This window comes from Bombus fervidus, chromosome 4 (genome assembly GCF_041682495.2).
Source record: "Bombus fervidus isolate BK054 chromosome 4, iyBomFerv1, whole genome shotgun sequence".
Lineage (NCBI taxonomy): Eukaryota > Metazoa > Arthropoda > Insecta > Hymenoptera > Apidae > Bombus > Bombus fervidus.
In genome coordinates, this window is record NC_091520.1 from 1,698,420 (window position 1) to 1,716,337 (window position 17,918).

Sequence of the window (17,918 nt, forward strand, 5' to 3'; positions counted from 1 at the left end):
TTTAACGTATCTAACATCTCAACTTTATTAACATCGACGTTGGTACCTTTTGCACCAAGCCACAAATTTGATTAAGTTTGTATTTCGTTAAAATACGGTTAAATGTGCGTATATAACATTTATATTATTATATAAGTAGTAGTTACTTAAATTTGTATCTATATTTTTATTGCTAATTACGTATCTACGTCTTCATGAAGAATAACGTGTACGTATAATATGTACTTGTAATGTGAGCCACAAATTTGATTAAGTTTGTATTTCGTTAAAATACGGTTAAATGTGCGTATATAACATTTATATTATTATATAAGTAGTAGTTACTTAAATTTGTATCTATATTTTTATTGCTAATTACGTATCTACATCTTCATGAAGAATAACGTGTACGTATAATATATACTTGTAATGTGAGCCACAAATTTGATTAAGTTTGTATTTCGTTAAAATACGGTTAAATGTGCGTATATAACATTTATATTATTATATGAGTAGTAGTTACTTAAATTTGTATCTATATTTTTATTGCTAGTTACATATCTACGTCTTCATGAAGAATAACGTGTACGTATAATATGTACTTGTAATGTGAGCCACAAATTTGATTAAGTTTGTATTTCGTTAAAATACGGTTAAATGTGCGTATATAACATTTATATTATTATATAAGTAGTAGTTACTTAAATTTGTATCTATATTTTTATTGCTAATTACGTATCTACATCTTCATGAAGAATAACGTGTACGTATAATATGTACTTGTAATGTATCGTCTTGAAAATTAATTAGTATCTTATTCTAAGCTATTATTCTGCTATGAAAGCTATCATTATAACGTTGTTTACTATTGCATAATAATATCATACCGTTACTGTAATATATTGTTTTATATTTACTTTAGATTAAAGTTGTGAATTATTAATGTAACTTTAGATTAAAGTTACATTAATAATTCACACGAATGAATATATTATATTATTATTACGTTATCGTTATTACGTTATCCTCCTCTTTCCTTCGGTAAAATAAATTCCAACGAGAAACTATCTATTTACGAGGACAACCAGCTAGTTGATCGTCATTGACCCAGGATATCGATCACCGCAGCGTCGATCATCTCCGTTTCAGGTTGTTGAGCCCGTGAGTGTGAGAAAGAAGCGAATTAGGAAGAAGAGAAAGAAGAGGAACAAGCTGCAGAACTATTATAGTCTAGCAGTGAAAGTACTTTGAACTCGAATCACGTGCTTCAGTTCTCTCAGGTATATCATCAGGTGAACTCTTACAAGCGAGTTCAGTATCATCTTCACAACCCTTCGAATTCTTGGTTCAGCCTCTTCGTCTCTTCGTCGATCGCTGCAGTGTACATATGAAAGTTGTGGTGTATGCATCGGTTCAACGATTTAATTCACAAAGTATAGCACCTGGTCAGATAATCTCGATATCGTTTTTAGTTTTCGACAAACTGTTTTGTGTATTACTACATGTTGCCATTCATGGTGAAGTTTTCAAAGATCAAATTAAATAGCCGGTAAATGCACTTCCAAGATTTTACCGGCACTTTCTATACTTGGTTTGTACCGACTCTTCTTTTTCGTGTTTACAAACAAATAAATAAATAAATAAATAAATAAGTTATAGTTAAGCGGTTCAGCAGTCACATTGATCAATTTTATAACTTTTACTTATGTTATCTTGTCACGATGACTGTACCTATAAAAATAAGTCATTTGTTTCTGCAGAATCGAATATCAATCGCGCTACTTGCGTAGGGAGATTAAGAAATTAACGAAAAGTAGAGTTAATCAATTTGTCTTCTGAAGAGACTCGATTACGAGTCAAATAAAAAATCGAAGGTAACGAAAGTGTAGTTTCTTGTAATCTGTATAAACTACTCGTATACTATGCGTATTAACATAAGCTCGGAAGAAAAGTATAAAGAAATACGCAGAGGCCGGACGTTGGCTTTTTACCGTGTTATACACTTGATGAGATTTCTACGTAGCATTATGCTGTTTCCTAGTTCCGTTCAACTGGGATACAATGACTTCGATTAGGTAACGAGACGACGAAGAACGTTCTAAAGAAAATTATAAGTATATTTGCTGTAATTATGACTGTTCTGTAAAGTACCGATATTTCGACGTTAAAAAATTCAGAAAACAAAGTAACCACATAAATAACATAATAACACGAGATATATAGAATGTTCGCGATAAAGCGTGACAAGTTCTTGTCTCCGAAGTTTTTCACGTGTAAAATGGTTCACAGGGCGTAGCCTTCTCGAGTGAAAGAAATTTTTGAATTGAGTTTCCTTGGAATGGATGGCATGCCTATTTTGTCAATGCATATTAACTTTCATCGCTCGGAACATTTTTCCCTATTCTGTACAACTAAAAAGTTGCGAAGAATATTTTCTAAAAAGTAACTTTAAAGAGAAGAAGGCGGCGGGAGGAGATAAAAAGAAACAGTATTGAAATTAATTGTTCATTCCCAAGCATTTATTTGTTCCTTTTACGTTTCTAGCGTTTCTTTATCCTTCTCCTCGCGTCTTCTCCTAACACGGTTGGCTTAATTTTAAGTTGGCCATCGATTAATTCGCGCGTACGACGAATAACGAAAACGTAAAAGTACTAAAATGATAGGATAAACTTAGATATTTATGAAAAATACATATAGTACGACATCGTACGATGTACATATTGCTTATCGCAATGTTTAACAATTTGCTAACGTGTTTCATTCACTTTGAGAAGCGATGGTATTTCGTAATTAATTAAAGGAATAGGCGACCTTAATAGCGTTAAAGACGAAGCTACTTTCACTAACTCGACCAAAAATACAAAATCATCCGTTCAATTGAAACGAAGACTTTCTCTAGCATACGATGTTCCTTAATAAATTAGGAAAATATTGCGGGTACATTCGTGAACGATATAAACGAAGAAAATGACGTTTGGTGGTACCACAGTGCGGTCTACGAAGAATATGATGATTTGTACAAAGCAGTAGCCAGATGTTAAAAATCGGTCGTATTTATTTATAAGTTTATCTTCTATTTCATGGCGCATGCGAAATTTTGAAATTTGAAAAAGTGTAAAAGTTAATGACGCATAAAGGAAAATAATTCTATTTTTTATAATGTCGTCGTTAAATTTCATAAAAATTGCATAGAATAATATCGTATCATTGAAGAATAAATTAAATCGAACAATGTTCGTCTAATTACTGCTACTAATAATCGTTGAATCCTAAGATTCCAAAATTTGCTAAAGATTATTATAGGAAGTTCGATAGTTGACCTTTCGATATTTTTAAAGAAGAAGAAGAAAACTGAATTTATTTCTTTTAATAAACTTTGCACGTGATCATTTCGTTGCGCAAATCGAACATATACGCCTCTATACATGTATAAAGGTACACGCATGAAAGTTACTCAGCGCCTACATCTAATCGAGTGCCTACATTAAATAACCATACATTGCACATACTGAAAAACATAATAAAGCAAAATGTATATTTTAACTATAATTATACTAGAATCTGAAGGATTATATGTATGTAGTTTCTCGATTTTGCTGTTCCTCGTTCTATTTTTAATTGGCCTTTGAATTTCTTTGTGTCAACTTCGTTCAAGGTGCAATTGATAAAAGATAAGAATACTACGTTGTGAAGGAAACTTTCACCTTTTTTTTGCTTCCTGCAGCTGATCCAGTTCCCAAGTGCAAAAGTAATTCAATTATTCTTCAACTCTGTAGCAAGAAATCCACTAGAATGTACCGGAGCAGTGTTCAATTCCTTCGCTTTGCTTCGAATCAGTATCTTCCGTAGCCAGAATAATTACAGTAGAACCTCCCATATTCGAACTAATAACAATAGGGGGACAAATTGTTTGGATAATCCAATTTCTGTTAATAATAATAGTTTCTAGTAATAGAATATAAAGAAATTACGTCACATTCTGAAAAACTTGTCGATTATATACATAATGCGTCGCTAATGTACATTGGCTAAGCTATTTACGACTTGCACGCTCAGCGAGCGTGCTAGCTGGTGCATAGGAAACTTTAGAACGTCTCTAGAATATTCGCAGAAAACGTCTAGAAAGAAACCATGTTACTACAAATTGTGCGAAGGAATGACAAGTGCACGTTGTGCCCATTTCGCTCTGTCCTCGTTCTCACCAGTAAAAATTCCTTAATCCGCTACTCGTCTATTTTTAATTCAATTCTAATGTTGTTGGCTTTCCGATATGTTGTAGACAAGAGGGTCCCGAGTAACGTGCGCTTTGTCCGAGACGTGCGCGTAAGACGATTGTGGTGCAGGAGTTGGGAATCTAGCGCTACTAGGATCGCAATCCTATGCAAATGCAGATTCAATTTCAAATCGAAGTAAATGTACGTAACAAGTACCATTTGCCGTTTGTCATAACTTATGAACCATGACTATCTCACGCTTCGGACAATGAAATATGTCACTCGTGCCCTTCCCCTCTACCATGTATATTTCAAGCTCAAGGTCGTTAGAATCGAGGTTTCCTCTTTTGCGTAATTACCTCGTGCATTGTTCCAAGCTCAATTTCGTTTAATTTGACAAATTTTTCCATCATTTTAGTGTGAGGTTTGTCCTATTAGTTTGGCAACTAAGTGATTGCTGATTTTGTCATTAGGTGGTAATGGCAATCACTTAGTTGTCAACCCAATATATGATAGTAAACTACAGTTGATGATCGATTTGCAATTAGTATAATTTAGTTTATGAGAAAGAGTGATATAAAATTTGCGCACGATCGATCTTGGATATTTGCAACAATCTTGCAGATAGAAAATTTAATCTTCGTCATCATTGTCGATTATCTATGCCATTGAAGAGTGAAAGTCATTCTCTAACCACGAATATCGTTCCGAGCAATCGGTTATCCTTTATGTAAAACTTTCTTCTTTCATAAGCACGGATCTCGTAATGTTCCTTCGTTGAAAGTTGAAGCTTTCTCTAAAATCTTGCCCCTTTCAAGTTTAATAACAGCCACGTTAAAATTAACACGCCTAACTAAATTTTAATTCTGTTAAACGTACGTATAAAGGTATCTTACGATGCTCTTTGAAACAAACATTGCGCGTTAAATTGAAGATTTCTCGACAATACTCATACTACTTATGAGTAGCAAATGGTACGTCCACCGTTCGTAGAAATATACTGAAGCGGATGTTAATCATATCGGAAACTCATATTGAAATATCTCAATTTCTGTTAATATAAAGTAATATATTTTACTATTATTTATTTATTATACATTTTAATAAAATAATACTTGCTGTTTATTATCGCGTTTACTACAGGTTGATGTAACAGTCTACATCGCGGTCGACGATCTATTCAAGATATGTTTACAGACTTTAATAATAATCGTAATTTACAGAATTTAATAATAATCGTAATTTACAGAATTTAATAATAATAAGTACACGACTTTATACGTAGTTTAAATTTTATAGAATCATTGTATTGGTCTAAGGACATTGGAAACAGTGGAAAGAATCTTTTTTCTCAAGGTCGTCTAATTCTATGTTCTTCTAATTACCAATTAACGCGATTTTCTATTTTCCATACAACAGTATCAAAGCACTTGTGTCTGAAAATGCTTAGTTTATGCTTGGTTTAAAGGATATCTTAACTTTAATTTTGTAAAACTTGGCGTACCATAGACAAAGAAGAATGCAAAGTGATGCTTTTGCGTTTATGTCTTGTTTGTCTTTCATCCGCTACATTTCATGAAATTAAAATCGAAATATCTTCTAAACTACGCACTTTCCAACGTAGGTACCTTGCTACTTTTGTATAGAGAATAGAAAATCACATCCACCGGACAAGTAAATACGTAGATCTTTATTTTAGAAATAAAACCGATGACCTTGAAATCTTCCGAAAGAAACGAACTTGAGGAAAGATTCTTCTCATCGATTCACGTGTCCCTCGAAGTAGCATAGTTTTGTCTTGAGAAGTTTTTACACGCAACATTACACAAGGTAGATAGTTGGATAATCCTTTTTAGCTTAGGTATCCTCTATACGTACTAATACATTTACTTCTACTGCATGTGTGATGTCATTTTTGATGACTTTCATAAATTTTGTTATCAAAGTAATACATATCAATAGCTGGAATGGCAGTGTACTCAACTATAATTAAGTAACAAGTAGAGTTTCATAATTATGTATCGATAAAAAAAATGTTTTTTTTTTAATATTTTAGGAAATTGAATCGAATGTTTCTGATTATGTAAAAAATCAACCAATTTTCCATTAGAATGAAGACAATAATCGAGAAAGAAAATTGGTTTCGTTTAATACTTACCGCCACGTTTCTAATGATATGCGTTGTTGCAGAAAAGGTAAGATACACAGACACGATATTAGTTTTAATTACAAATGGTAATATAACTAGTCTATCGGTAATCGTATATTACTCTTGGTATCTATACTACAAATATTAGAAAATATTACATACGTACATAAAACTTTTTTTTATAAAAATGTTATATCAGTCCAATACTTGTTTAATGTATAAATGTATTACTCTAAAGACGATCACAAACTAACCTTATAGTAACATCGTTTATATTTAAATTGTATTTTTCACGGCGTAATTTTGAAGTAAAATATCTTAGAAACTATATTTTTGTAATATTAACATGCAAACAAATTTTTATGATTACAGCGGAAAAGACAAATATTTAGAGAACAAGTGTTACCAGCATTAGGGGGTAAAATTCCAGAAGAAGCTTTTAGGACTGATCGTTTAGCGTTAAATCGATTAAACAAAGAAGGTATTACAGTACCTGATGGAGTGGTCTTGGATGCCCGAAGTGTGCACAAACATACTCAGCATGTTCAAACGATGCCAGAAGTAATAAAGGTATGTACAGGTTAATACACAAAATGTAGGTTAAACACTTTCCAAGTCAATGGTATTTTTGACGTTTTAAATAAATTTCAACAGTCTTTGCACTCTATTATATGCTAAATATTATACAGGCTGCTTTATTCGAATCGAGATAATCCACACAAATATCTTCTAAATTATACAGTATTCGGAAAAATGTTTCAAACAAAATATGTTCTGTTTCGCGGAAAATGTTTTACGATGACTACCAGATTTGTCTAGGTAGAGACGTTTCGAGATCTTCGTTTTTCTAAATGAAACTGTACACTTTTTTATATACTGTTCGATGCAGTTTTTGATTCTCTATAAAAAAGTATTATGATACTTGGAGCTTAGTTTTAAAATGCTTAGTTTAATTCTTTCGCTTCGGGTGTCGCTTATAGGCGGCGTCCGCGAGATGACCTGTGGGTACGAGCGCTACATATAGGCGGCGACCACGCGACGAATCCTGGATTCGGCACCCCATATATCTAGTATACACGAATGCCATCTATAGTCAATAATATATTTTTTCGTTATCGGCAGAACATTTTCTGTTGATTTTATTGATATATTGGATTAATCACTTCTTAAAAGCTACTCATTGTTGAAACGACAACAATAAAATTTCAAACATCCAAACGATCGTATACTGTTTCGTGCTAAAAAATCTGTTAAATCCATTGACAGTGAAACGATATTTCATATACGGTTCTTACAAGAATTATTGTTATTTAAGACTTAGAAAAACGTATATACAGTAACCACGCACACTGTGCGCATTTCTGGCGCGCGCTTCCGTTCACTGACAGTACTTTGACGGACTGGACTGCCGAAGCGAAAAGGTTAAGAAAGTTTGAAAAATTTTGAAGTATGAATAGGGAGAGACTCGTATTATTGTGCCTTGAAATACCAACATTGTTTTGGTTTGCCAGATTCAAAGGTAAACGAACTCCGGACAAAATATTATCGTCGTTACTTGTAATCGTCAACCCGAGTTACGTTCGAACTTCTTATAATGACATTGGTCGATACAAATAGACGAACGTGCTCTCTAGGAAAGTCATTATAGCGAGTCAGGTGGCCGAGTAGCTATTACAATTTTATCACTCGTCTCTTTAATAAACCAACCAACACGTCTAATATTCACCTCGTTAATTAAATGGAAATTAATTGAAGAGCATCTTTCTGTCTTTGCAGGTATATCTGACACCGGACGGGCGATATGTTCCACCCGAAGGTAGATTTCATTACAACCGTGCGAAAGCGATTGACACAACTTACATTATTCGTACGCCATACTCGCGATTTAATGGTCACGAGTACACGAACAATCGCTTTAACAAGCATCGGGATTTTTCCAAATCACAAACTTATACGAGCTTCAGACAATTTGTACCAATAGTACCACCATCGAAACCTGGAATTTATAAACCTATCGTAACACCTTTGGTACTTCCTGCTAATGCCAATTTATTAGAAGAAACTTTTACACCAACTTGGAATATTCGCTACGAGTGGGATTCTATTTACCAACCGTTCGACGATTATATTCTCAACAACATAGCGCTTTTCAACTCTCACCAGGTATATATTCTATGCGTCTACTTTTACGTATAGTTGGTCACCATTATTCAAACACAGCACTATCTCTGTATCTGTTGCTTCGTATAAGAGGGCACGATTGAAATATTATATTGCTTATTCTACGGTAATTATGCACAAAAAGAGATCTCAATTTCCAGCCACCCATGGAATCTAATTCGCAATCCTGTGCAAATGCGTATGCAATTTCAATTTTAATCGTTCATATTAGACTAAATGTGATCTAACAGGTATCATTTTTTTCTTGTAATGTGTCGTAACTTTTGAACCATGATCACTCCGCATCTCGGACAAAATGCATGTTACTCGAGACCCTCTCCTCACAACGTATTTCAAATTTAACAAAATCGGAGATGAGGCCCCCTTTTGTGCATAATTATCTATTCGACGAAAATCCGAGACATTTATTAATATTTGGACATTTGTGTACGTTCTGCGATCTACTAATTGGTACAAATAGTTCGAACTGCGAATGAGATTTACTTTGTATAATTAATATCAGGAGAGAAATTACGGTGTAATTTCGTTTGCCTGGATTTGTCGGGGAACAAATAGTTTATATAATAGGAGCTCAGCGATTGTCCCCACTAAGTATCTGTTATTGTTCACGTAATAGGAGCTCACGTTCAGATAAATGAATTCAACTAATAACAGTTTAGTCAGATCACGTCAAGTCAGATACCGGTTAATAATCCATAGATGCAATAAGATCCACAATTATATAATCTATATCTATTTATTTAACCAGCCTACAATACTTATTGCGTCGACAGATATTGTTTGACTTCATCATGCCGGAAAGTACAATAATCGATTGACCCGAAGGTTGATCGATTTGATGGGTAGAGCACCGAGAACTTGACTTTCGATATTTTTCGATATTCGTTAGACTAGCGATTTTATTCGTCAGGGCTTTCGATATATGCAATATGAATTTTGAACTGAGACTGACTGCCCTTGGATAAATTCCTTGTCCTCTCGGGGAGACAACTCCCACCGCGCTCGGATCACGCCACCGCTCGCGCCGATGTTCACGTATGCCGACTTCTTTGTGAAAATAAAGAACGGACCGAAATCGACGTTTCTGAAACTCGCGGCGGGACGGCAACCATGCATTCGTCGATATATTGTATGCCCCGTCGGGAAGAGAGACGATTCGTATATGACGCTGGAGGACGCGAGAGACGGTTAGAAACACGATCCATACTAAGCCTCGCGACGTAACAGGAACGAGCCTCTGTTATGCGAATTGTCCCTCGATCGGTCATTGACTAAAGTTTTATTCAGATAGATGCGGTTCATATAAATGCAGTTCTACCGTAATACCAATAATTTGACGATACATTAAGTTATCTAACATATCACGGAAAGAAAAGAAAGAGTTAAATATCTTACATGATTTCCCCGCATAATTCGATAAACGATTGAATTCATAGAAATATTGAATTAGAAGTGGCAAATTGAAGCTAGTCAGCGTTTACGCGTTTTAACAGGGAATAAAATGAGAGATCATAAAATTTATAATGGTCGCCTATAGGCTGTATAAGACGTATATGTGTGCGTGTGTGATATATCTTTTTCGACCAACTCGAGTGCAAAACCACAATTTGTGAAAGAAGAACGCATATCGACACACGAGATTCTAGTTTGCCTACTTCGTTGAAACCAACCACAATTTTCTAGGATTACCTGCTACGAGAAGATAGATCATCTAGTTATCTTGGATTTGAAACGCGAATGAAACTGTAGTCGGTAGTACATTCGCTGGTGCACGCTCACCTGCACTCGCGGTATGCAAATTACGAGCGAAGCACCAATAACATACTATTACGCCTCTTCCTTTCTTAACAGATTTCAAGCAAGAATCTCATGAGCATCTTTCACAGTAACAGTAGTTAAGTCACGTTACTCTCACTAGCGTTGCATATATCGATATGTCTAAAACGCTCTCTCTTACGTAATTTCCTCTTCTACTCGTAATAGAGTTAAACGTACAGGGTGGCTAATAAACGCATATTCATATGTCACGAGATGAATGTACACATTAGAAGGACTAAGAAACGTTATATCAACGTATCGCTCGTTTAGCGCAAGAACGAGGTAAATTAAAAAATCATGATTTTAGGGAAAAAGAGTTTGAACGTTTAGGATCGTTATAATTTTATCAGAACATCACAATGAAATGGCAGAAACATGTAAGTTGATATAACGAATAGAAGAACTTGCGCAAAAACATTTTATTCTTGTTCAGTTCAATAAATTCGCATGTATCCTTAAAGCTACCTCCATTCTGAGCTATGACTCTCAATGATCAAGATTTATTTATTGTTATGTCGTTATCGTTTAAAATAATTTTAACAGTAGCCATATTATTATTATTTTATAGGTTAGTATTATATATTAGTATTATATATTAGTATTAGTATTATATTATAGATTAGTATTATTTCATAGATAAAGTTGTAAGTTGAAATATCATGTTATTAATGATAAAAGAGAAGAAAAATTCTTTCATTATCTTTACAGCAATATCGTGACAGTACAAGATGCGTCGTTATCGTTTAAAATAATTTTAACAGTAGCCATATTATTATTATTTTATAGGTTAGTATTATATATTAGTATTATATATATTAGTATTAGTATTATATTATAGATTAGTATTATTTCATAGATAAAGTTGTAAGTTGAAATATCATGTTATTAATGATAAAAGAGAAGAAAAATGCTTTCATTATCTTTACAGCAATATCGTGACAGTACAAGATGCGACACTCTTTTTAAAACCAAAACAATAGGAGCAAACGTAAAAACCCAACAGCGACACAAGTCTTCTTATGTGGCAAGTGTTGATGGCTCACTTATAGGGTTCGACTCAACGTAAGATAATAACTCAGAAACTGCAAATTTTGAGTTATATCATTGTTGCAGCGAATGAGCAACACGTCCTGCGTACATAGTTTATTCACAATTATAAATGACTAAAGAAACTGTTCAAAGTGTCTGTCGTATCTCATATCCATAAACTCGTAATTTGTTTCCAGATGAATATCAGACAATGTTTCAGTTTCGAAAATGTACAAAAAACCGTCTCTTTATTTTCAGATCATTGCCGATTATCAGGGATTTTTGAATAAGTTTCATGAGCGATCTTCGAGACACGTGGGATCTCATGCTGCAAATAGAAACCAAAACTTTTCTCCTCGTATTCGAAAGCAGGAACTGCAAAACATCGAAATAAATCCGAAAGCAACATCGTACCAAAATGTCAAGCTGAATACTGACGATACAATTTCTCGGTACACGAATCTTACCAAAATTCCAGAAACTGGTTTCACGTGCAATGGTAGGAGAGGCATGTTTGCCGATGTTGAAACTAAGTGTCAAGTGAGTACATAGCTCGTTACGCTTTTCGTTCCGAAAATTTCCTTTCCAAGTTAAGGTTTAATAGATTTCGCTGTTACGAAAGAATAAGAAGATAATACATTTTCTTGCATGAGGCTTCGTTTTCGAGAAACATTAATTTAAACGTTTATCCTTTCGTTACATTTAATCTTGATTAAAAAAAAAACATTTTTTGTTTCTTGTGAGATGCTCTTAAATGTCCTGCAAGAATATCTCGTTCACAGGTGGCTCCAAAAATGATAATTTTTTTACATTCTCCTTTCAAACTCGATTTTCTCTAAAAAATAAGCTTCAGAAAAAAAAATATTCTATTTCCCTCCCTTATTTCTTTATAAAGAATCATTTGATACTCGTATGTATTTTTTCATTACTCGGATTACTGTACATTATTCGGATGATTCTTTGTTTCTAGGTTTTCCACAACTGCTCTGGTTGGTCGAAAATTTCTTCGCTTTGTCCATCGGGAACAGCATTTAGTAACGTAAAGAAACGTTGTGAATGGTGGAATACAGTAGAGTGTAAATAATTCATTTAATTCTATCGAAATTTCAATAATCTTAGAATAGTAATATAGATATAAATGAATTAAAAGTAATGATAACTTAGATATCCATTATAAATCGTTATAATCAGACTGTGGATTTTTACGCATTTATGAGAAATTTAAGGTACACACATAATACGCAAATATATGTGAAACGTCGAAAATATAGCGCTTACGATAATACCTAGTAGATGAAACAAATTTCTGCTTTCCAGGTCTCATTTCTTTAACGGCTTTCATAAAAATATAAATTTGTATAAATATCCGCAGTCCGGTTATGATTAATATGCGAAACTAATACGATGAAGAAAATGTAGATATACCATCTCTATTACAAGCGTCCAAATTATGTTCACTGTTACATAGAATGAGAGAATATAAGAACAGTTTAAGAATGCACATGTTACGATAAACGAAAAGTTCTTTTAAAATCAGTTCTTGGCATGTATATTACCATTCACTTTTTTAAAATACAGTGTCCTAAATGACGTGAAAACGAGTTTAATGATCTACAATCTACGATATCACGATATGGAAATAATAGTGTAAGATGCGCAAGAAAATATGTATAGTTTAGAACACAGCAAGATTAATTCAAGCTAAATTGTCATACTGCTCAGAGCAGTCATTCGTATCATATTCTGTACTTGTTTTTTCGTGGCGAAGCGTTAACTGAGAGTGAAATAAAAACAATTGTAATATTAAACATAGGAAAGTGTTTCTTTTAAAAAATTTCACGCGTTTTATATAATTATAGGAAAATAATTTACAGTCTACTAAGAATCCTGGAAACGTATGTATGATGTAACAAAGAACACTGGCGGACCTAAAGCGATAATTATTCGTGACAAATTTTGGAAGATGTCTCGTACTTTACTTCACCGTTTTCTCGTTTGCGTTAGAAAGATCTCTATAGCAAAATACAAGAAAACGTCGCATAGCCATAATAATTACATTTATGAGAAACATTTCTCTACTAAAAGATGTAAATCGTGCAGCAGAGATTTAGTGATTCTTTGTACAACTGGCACGCATTAAATTATATTTAGCATATAGATTAGAAATTTTAATACACGACGATTCTCATATTCTGCTTCCGAATTATCTCTTTTCTTTCTTCCGGTATATAAGGGTTCTTCAAAGGGTCTAAATTTAACCTAAAACAAACAAAATGAAAATATCTGAATAATTAAAATTAAAATATTGCAAACGATAAATGTAATATTGCGTAAGAATTGTGAAACATTTAATTTCGACATTTTTTCCGCATTTTTGATACGACGACAGATTCCTACGATTTATTTGGCGTTAATTGGCTTTGTTAGGATCATAGATTTTTGGAAAATACAAAATTTCGCGGAATTCCAGTCAATTCCGTTTCAGAGGACAAGGACAGAGGATACTTCGACTACTCTTTTTTACAAAGATAACGCATCGAGGATACGAAAGAAGTGAAAATGACAATCCTCCGAAGAATACGGCATTATACTTTTTATACTTCTTCAAATCAGAATAAATTATAAGCAGTCAGTTAGTTTGACTAAGCCTCGCTTTAATCTGTGTTCGTTTCACATTGAGGTAAATATCTATAACGTTTACCGTCACAAATATATTTATTAGAATAAATATAAGATTATACCTATACAAAGCTGGCGCATCAGCACAATTCACGTTATACCACCAATCGCAAGCGAATTCCCGTTGATTGAAAAGAGTTCCATTAGTACAGAGAAAAGATGCACCTTGATGACCTTCGCGACCATCGTGACAAATGTGATATGCCTAAAACGTAAATAAAGTTTCTTAGCGTTTCTTGTATTATAGTGTAATGGTATAATACAAACGTATCATTTGAATTACCACGTTACAAAGATAAAATATTATAAACTATTAGTTGGAATAAGCGAGGCTCTACCCATAGGCAAGATATGCCTAAGAGTTTTACACGTAAAATTTCATAATTCTTTTTTTAAATCTAACTATCCAATCATATTTCTTTCCTGATATCTACTAATATTTTATGTACTTTTTAACATATGCACTGGTAATAGTAACTTTAGTTTGAACGAACAAAAGGATGATGTCACGTATGATTGAAATAAAATCAAATATTGGATTAAACGCAAATATTACAATATTCGTTCTGTTTTTAGGACCAAACTAAAAGATGTGTTTCCGCCTTGAACAAGAAAGAAATTTTAGTTGATTACGTATAAGGCAAGGCTAAAAAGTGAATGCATAGCTAGATAGAAACGATAGAATTGCCTTCAGGGTAACTGTTGCAGGAACTACATATTGCGGTCAAAAGTGACTTTTAACAAGATACATTAGCGAATAAGAAGTACAAAGAAAAAGAACAAATAGATAATTGAACAATTTGTTAGATGACTTGAATCATCAATTTTACACATAAAAAACTCTTGAGACACGCTGCACAATTATCCAATCCAACTAATATATTATACAAATTACTTTTTTATTCATTGAAACCGTTCGTACGTATAAAACCTTTTATATTATCAATTATCATGTACTAAAAAACTTATTCATATGTATGTACGTATGTATATGTGGATAGTAGGTCATTTAAAATCCTTTGACTGATTCAAATCGATTTTATTATTCGCAAGATTTATACTTTGTACGATTGATCGTCAGACCGCGGATTTTTATGTGCATTTTGACGAAACATAAGGGCGCAAAATATGTAAAAAATACATTGAAGGTAAAATATTTGTCATAATATTAGTGTGTGAAATAAATAGGTATTTGGATTCCATGTTGTTAGCAAGTTTGTAAAAATGTGAAATTGCATAATATCCGCGGTTTATTATTGATCACAGTACTACGACTTAACTATATTAAATTTCGCTAAAATATCGATAAAACCATCTCTTCTATGATCTCTTCGCTACAGAGAGTTACTTTATTCCTTAGATATGCTTTTTGCAACAGTAATTCTTCTGTCTTACTTAAAGTCTCCATACATACACAGTACACAGAATGTGTTACGTAACGCGAGTCAATTTTCTGCTATCTGCCGGCATGTGACAAGAAATGTTTTGTACTTTAAGCGTGTCGAGTATACATACGACGATGAAGAAAGATCCGAAAATGCTCTGTTTTCATAGCCGTCTAGAATCTAACGAAAAAAGACAATATATGGTCCTATTTATGTTACCCAAGGTGACTCTGGCTTTGTTGTGGAAAGCCTATTGACCCTCGCGTTACGCGGGCACCGTCTACATAATGCGTTATATGTGTATATAAGTATTTCAATGATCAATTGTAAAACGATTGATGAAATTAAATAAATTACCTGGCAACCGGTTTCCACGTTCGCGTACATTCCTGGTACGAAGGGAACGTGTGCGCAGGAAAAACTTGTCGGAGGTACGGTATGGTACAAAGGAAAGTCTACACCCGGAATACCAGGAATTTTGCTAAAATCTTGTTGGTTCTTTGGCTTCTCAAAAGCCTTCACGACAATTGGTCTGTCAAACTTTACCGTTGGTTGGAAATTTTGGTGTTCATTGTAATGATTGTAATCGAGATCTTCGACCACTATTCGATGCTAAACAGGTATAACAGAATGAACAGGTATGAAAATAATTCATCGTGCTTGCTTCTTCTTCATTTATGTAATAAAAATATACAGCAATATATACGACATAATATCAATGAAATTATGTATTAAAAAATCATTTATATGTGTATATTGCAATGATACTTTTATAAATATGTAGAACATCTTTTTTCTATTTAATAAAACACATGGTAATGCTTTGGCACAATTAGTAAATAGAATTAAAATAAAATTAATTTCTTCAATAAAATGTAGTTACGTTACATGCTAAACGTTTGTACATGAATTCAGGACTTGTTTCCCGTCATAAAATTAATCACTGATTGCTTTATGCATTTTTCGATAATGGTCCAAACATACAACTATATCTTTATTCATAACCTTTTACTTTTAAATTTGGTTTACTTACTTTATAAAATATACGAAAAATATGAATATTTTTGTATAAGACCCAAATTTTCCATTCATAAAAGTTACTAAGTACATTAACTTGCTATACTTTTAAACAGATATTATTGTTTTAATACATAAATATTACAATGCACCACTTCTTATGTACAATTGAAAATCTTTATGGTTATGTCTTCATGCTATGTACATCTTTGTCAGACGAAAAAATAATCGTCCGAATCTGTATCGAATAATTTGATTAAAAACATTTCAATTCGCTAATAGTGTAAACAAGCAAAAGATAAAAGAATAATGTTTACCTGTAGAGAAGTGGTGTACGTTGTTACCAAAAGAATGGCCAACAGAAGTGTAGTAAAATTGCAACAGATTCCTGACATGTCTGTACTGTACGTAATAATAAACGAAACTACTCCAGTTTTCAATGTGCGGTTCAGTTCCGACTCTCCAACTGCTCAAAAGATTATGTCACAGGTAGAGAGAGAAAGTCCTGCAGCACATAACTCGAGCAAGGACTATTCTGATTTTACATGTACACATAGCGTTTAATTGCTATACGAAATACTGTTTTACGTAGACTTTCACAAACCCACTGTGCTGTTCTATTTTGACTTTCCATCTTGAATGAAGTATGAATAACGTTAGCCAAATCAAACAAGAGACTAAGAAACATTTGTCAAACGCTTCAATATGGCCAGTATAAAAGCACATGTATAGTGTTTTATGAAAATATTCGAATATTTCTAAAAGTTTTCTATGCGCGATACAAGACATTTTGAAACTCTAGCGGCACTGTAGCGAAACACGACTATCAAGTTATATTAGTAAAATTTGGAATGGCTCTGTAAATCTATATGCTAGTTGCAAGATATTTATTGAAAGAAGATACTTTGCGAAGATTTCCAAAAACGATCGGTAATAAGCTACGATTAATTAAAACTCGACCGTTAATTGTACGTTTAAGAATACTATCCATGCTATATACTAATTTTTCATTAAGCGTATATTCGTAGCAAATGTCTCGTAACCTCTACATACATTTACGGATTGGTCCCAATTTTATCTATGATAATCACGACAATCGTTCGTATAATGTACGTAATATATTCATAAAAAAATTCCAGCAATCTAATCCTACGTGATGCGTAATAAATCTTCTAGCAACGACGATATCTTCCAGATGACGTTTAAATGAATACTCAAGGCTTCGGATCGAACCAATTCAACTCCTAATGTTACATACGCTGCATTTAAAATACCCTCGTCTCCCGGAGTTTATTTGTTAAATGAAATTACCCTGATTTTTTAGTCAGGGAAAAGAAGATAGGAGCAAAGAGACGTAAAATAGAGAAATGAAAATCAACAGCTGATTACAAGTGGAGGAAAGAAATTAAAAATTATAGGAACACTGCCTTCAAAGTGTTTCCTACAAGTGTTCATTTCTACAAATGA

At 33.2% G+C, this 17,918-nt stretch overlaps 2 protein-coding genes and 1 long non-coding RNA gene across 4 annotated transcripts; 2 read left to right on the forward strand and 1 right to left on the reverse strand.

Moving 5' to 3' along the window:
• The first annotated feature begins 1,271 nt into the window (after nucleotides 1–1,271).
• On the forward strand, nucleotides 1,272–12,869 carry LOC139986629 (uncharacterized). Of its 2 annotated transcripts, none has more exons than XM_072002092.1 (6): nucleotides 1,272–1,570; nucleotides 6,250–6,388; nucleotides 6,715–6,912; nucleotides 8,119–8,505; nucleotides 11,629–11,910; nucleotides 12,341–12,869. In XM_072002092.1, the coding sequence occupies exons 2-6, from the start codon at nucleotides 6,305–6,307 to the stop codon at nucleotides 12,452–12,454; spliced, it is 1,065 nt and encodes a 354-aa protein (XP_071858193.1). In that variant the 5' UTR covers nucleotides 1,272–1,570; nucleotides 6,250–6,304; the 3' UTR covers nucleotides 12,455–12,869. The 2 variants fall into 2 exon arrangements, with proteins under 2 accessions (XP_071858193.1, XP_071858194.1); XM_072002093.1 differs by having other exon boundaries at nucleotides 1,272–1,528.
• LOC139986630 (uncharacterized) lies at nucleotides 11,628–17,100 on the reverse strand. The gene is made up of 4 exons (XM_072002095.1): nucleotides 16,769–17,100; nucleotides 15,792–16,046; nucleotides 14,112–14,254; nucleotides 11,628–13,629 (listed from the first exon to the last, which is right to left on the reverse strand). The coding sequence occupies exons 1-4, from the start codon at nucleotides 16,844–16,846 to the stop codon at nucleotides 13,539–13,541; spliced, it is 567 nt and encodes a 188-aa protein (XP_071858196.1). The 5' UTR covers nucleotides 16,847–17,100; the 3' UTR covers nucleotides 11,628–13,538.
• LOC139986632 (uncharacterized) lies at nucleotides 17,068–17,866 on the forward strand. Its single transcript, XR_011799688.1, has 3 exons — nucleotides 17,068–17,381; nucleotides 17,480–17,560; nucleotides 17,647–17,866. It is a non-coding gene; the product is annotated as an uncharacterized lncRNA (long non-coding RNA).
• Nucleotides 17,867–17,918: the final 52 nt, after the last annotated feature.

What these genes read in the sequence shown, in the direction of transcription:
- LOC139986629 (XM_072002092.1), top strand. Translation starts at nt 6,305, where the DNA reads ATGAAGACAATAATCGAGAAAGAAAATTGGTTTCGTTTAATACTTACC. An exon ending in CGCTTTTCAACTCTCACCAG is followed by an intron (nt 8,506 to 11,628) that starts GTATATATTCTA and finishes CTTTATTTTCAG; the next exon opens with ATCATTGCCGATTATCAGGG. An exon ending in ATGTTGAAACTAAGTGTCAA is followed by an intron (nt 11,911 to 12,340) that starts GTGAGTACATAG and finishes CTTTGTTTCTAG; the next exon opens with GTTTTCCACAACTGCTCTGG.
- LOC139986630 (XM_072002095.1), bottom strand. Translation starts at nt 16,846, where the DNA reads ATGTCAGGAATCTGTTGCAATTTTACTACACTTCTGTTGGCCATTCTT. An exon ending in CGTACACCACTTCTCTACAG is followed by an intron (nt 16,047 to 16,768) that starts GTAAACATTATT and finishes ATACCTGTTTAG; the next exon opens with CATCGAATAGTGGTCGAAGA. An exon ending in ACGTGGAAACCGGTTGCCAG is followed by an intron (nt 14,255 to 15,791) that starts GTAATTTATTTA and finishes TTTACGTTTTAG; the next exon opens with GCATATCACATTTGTCACGA.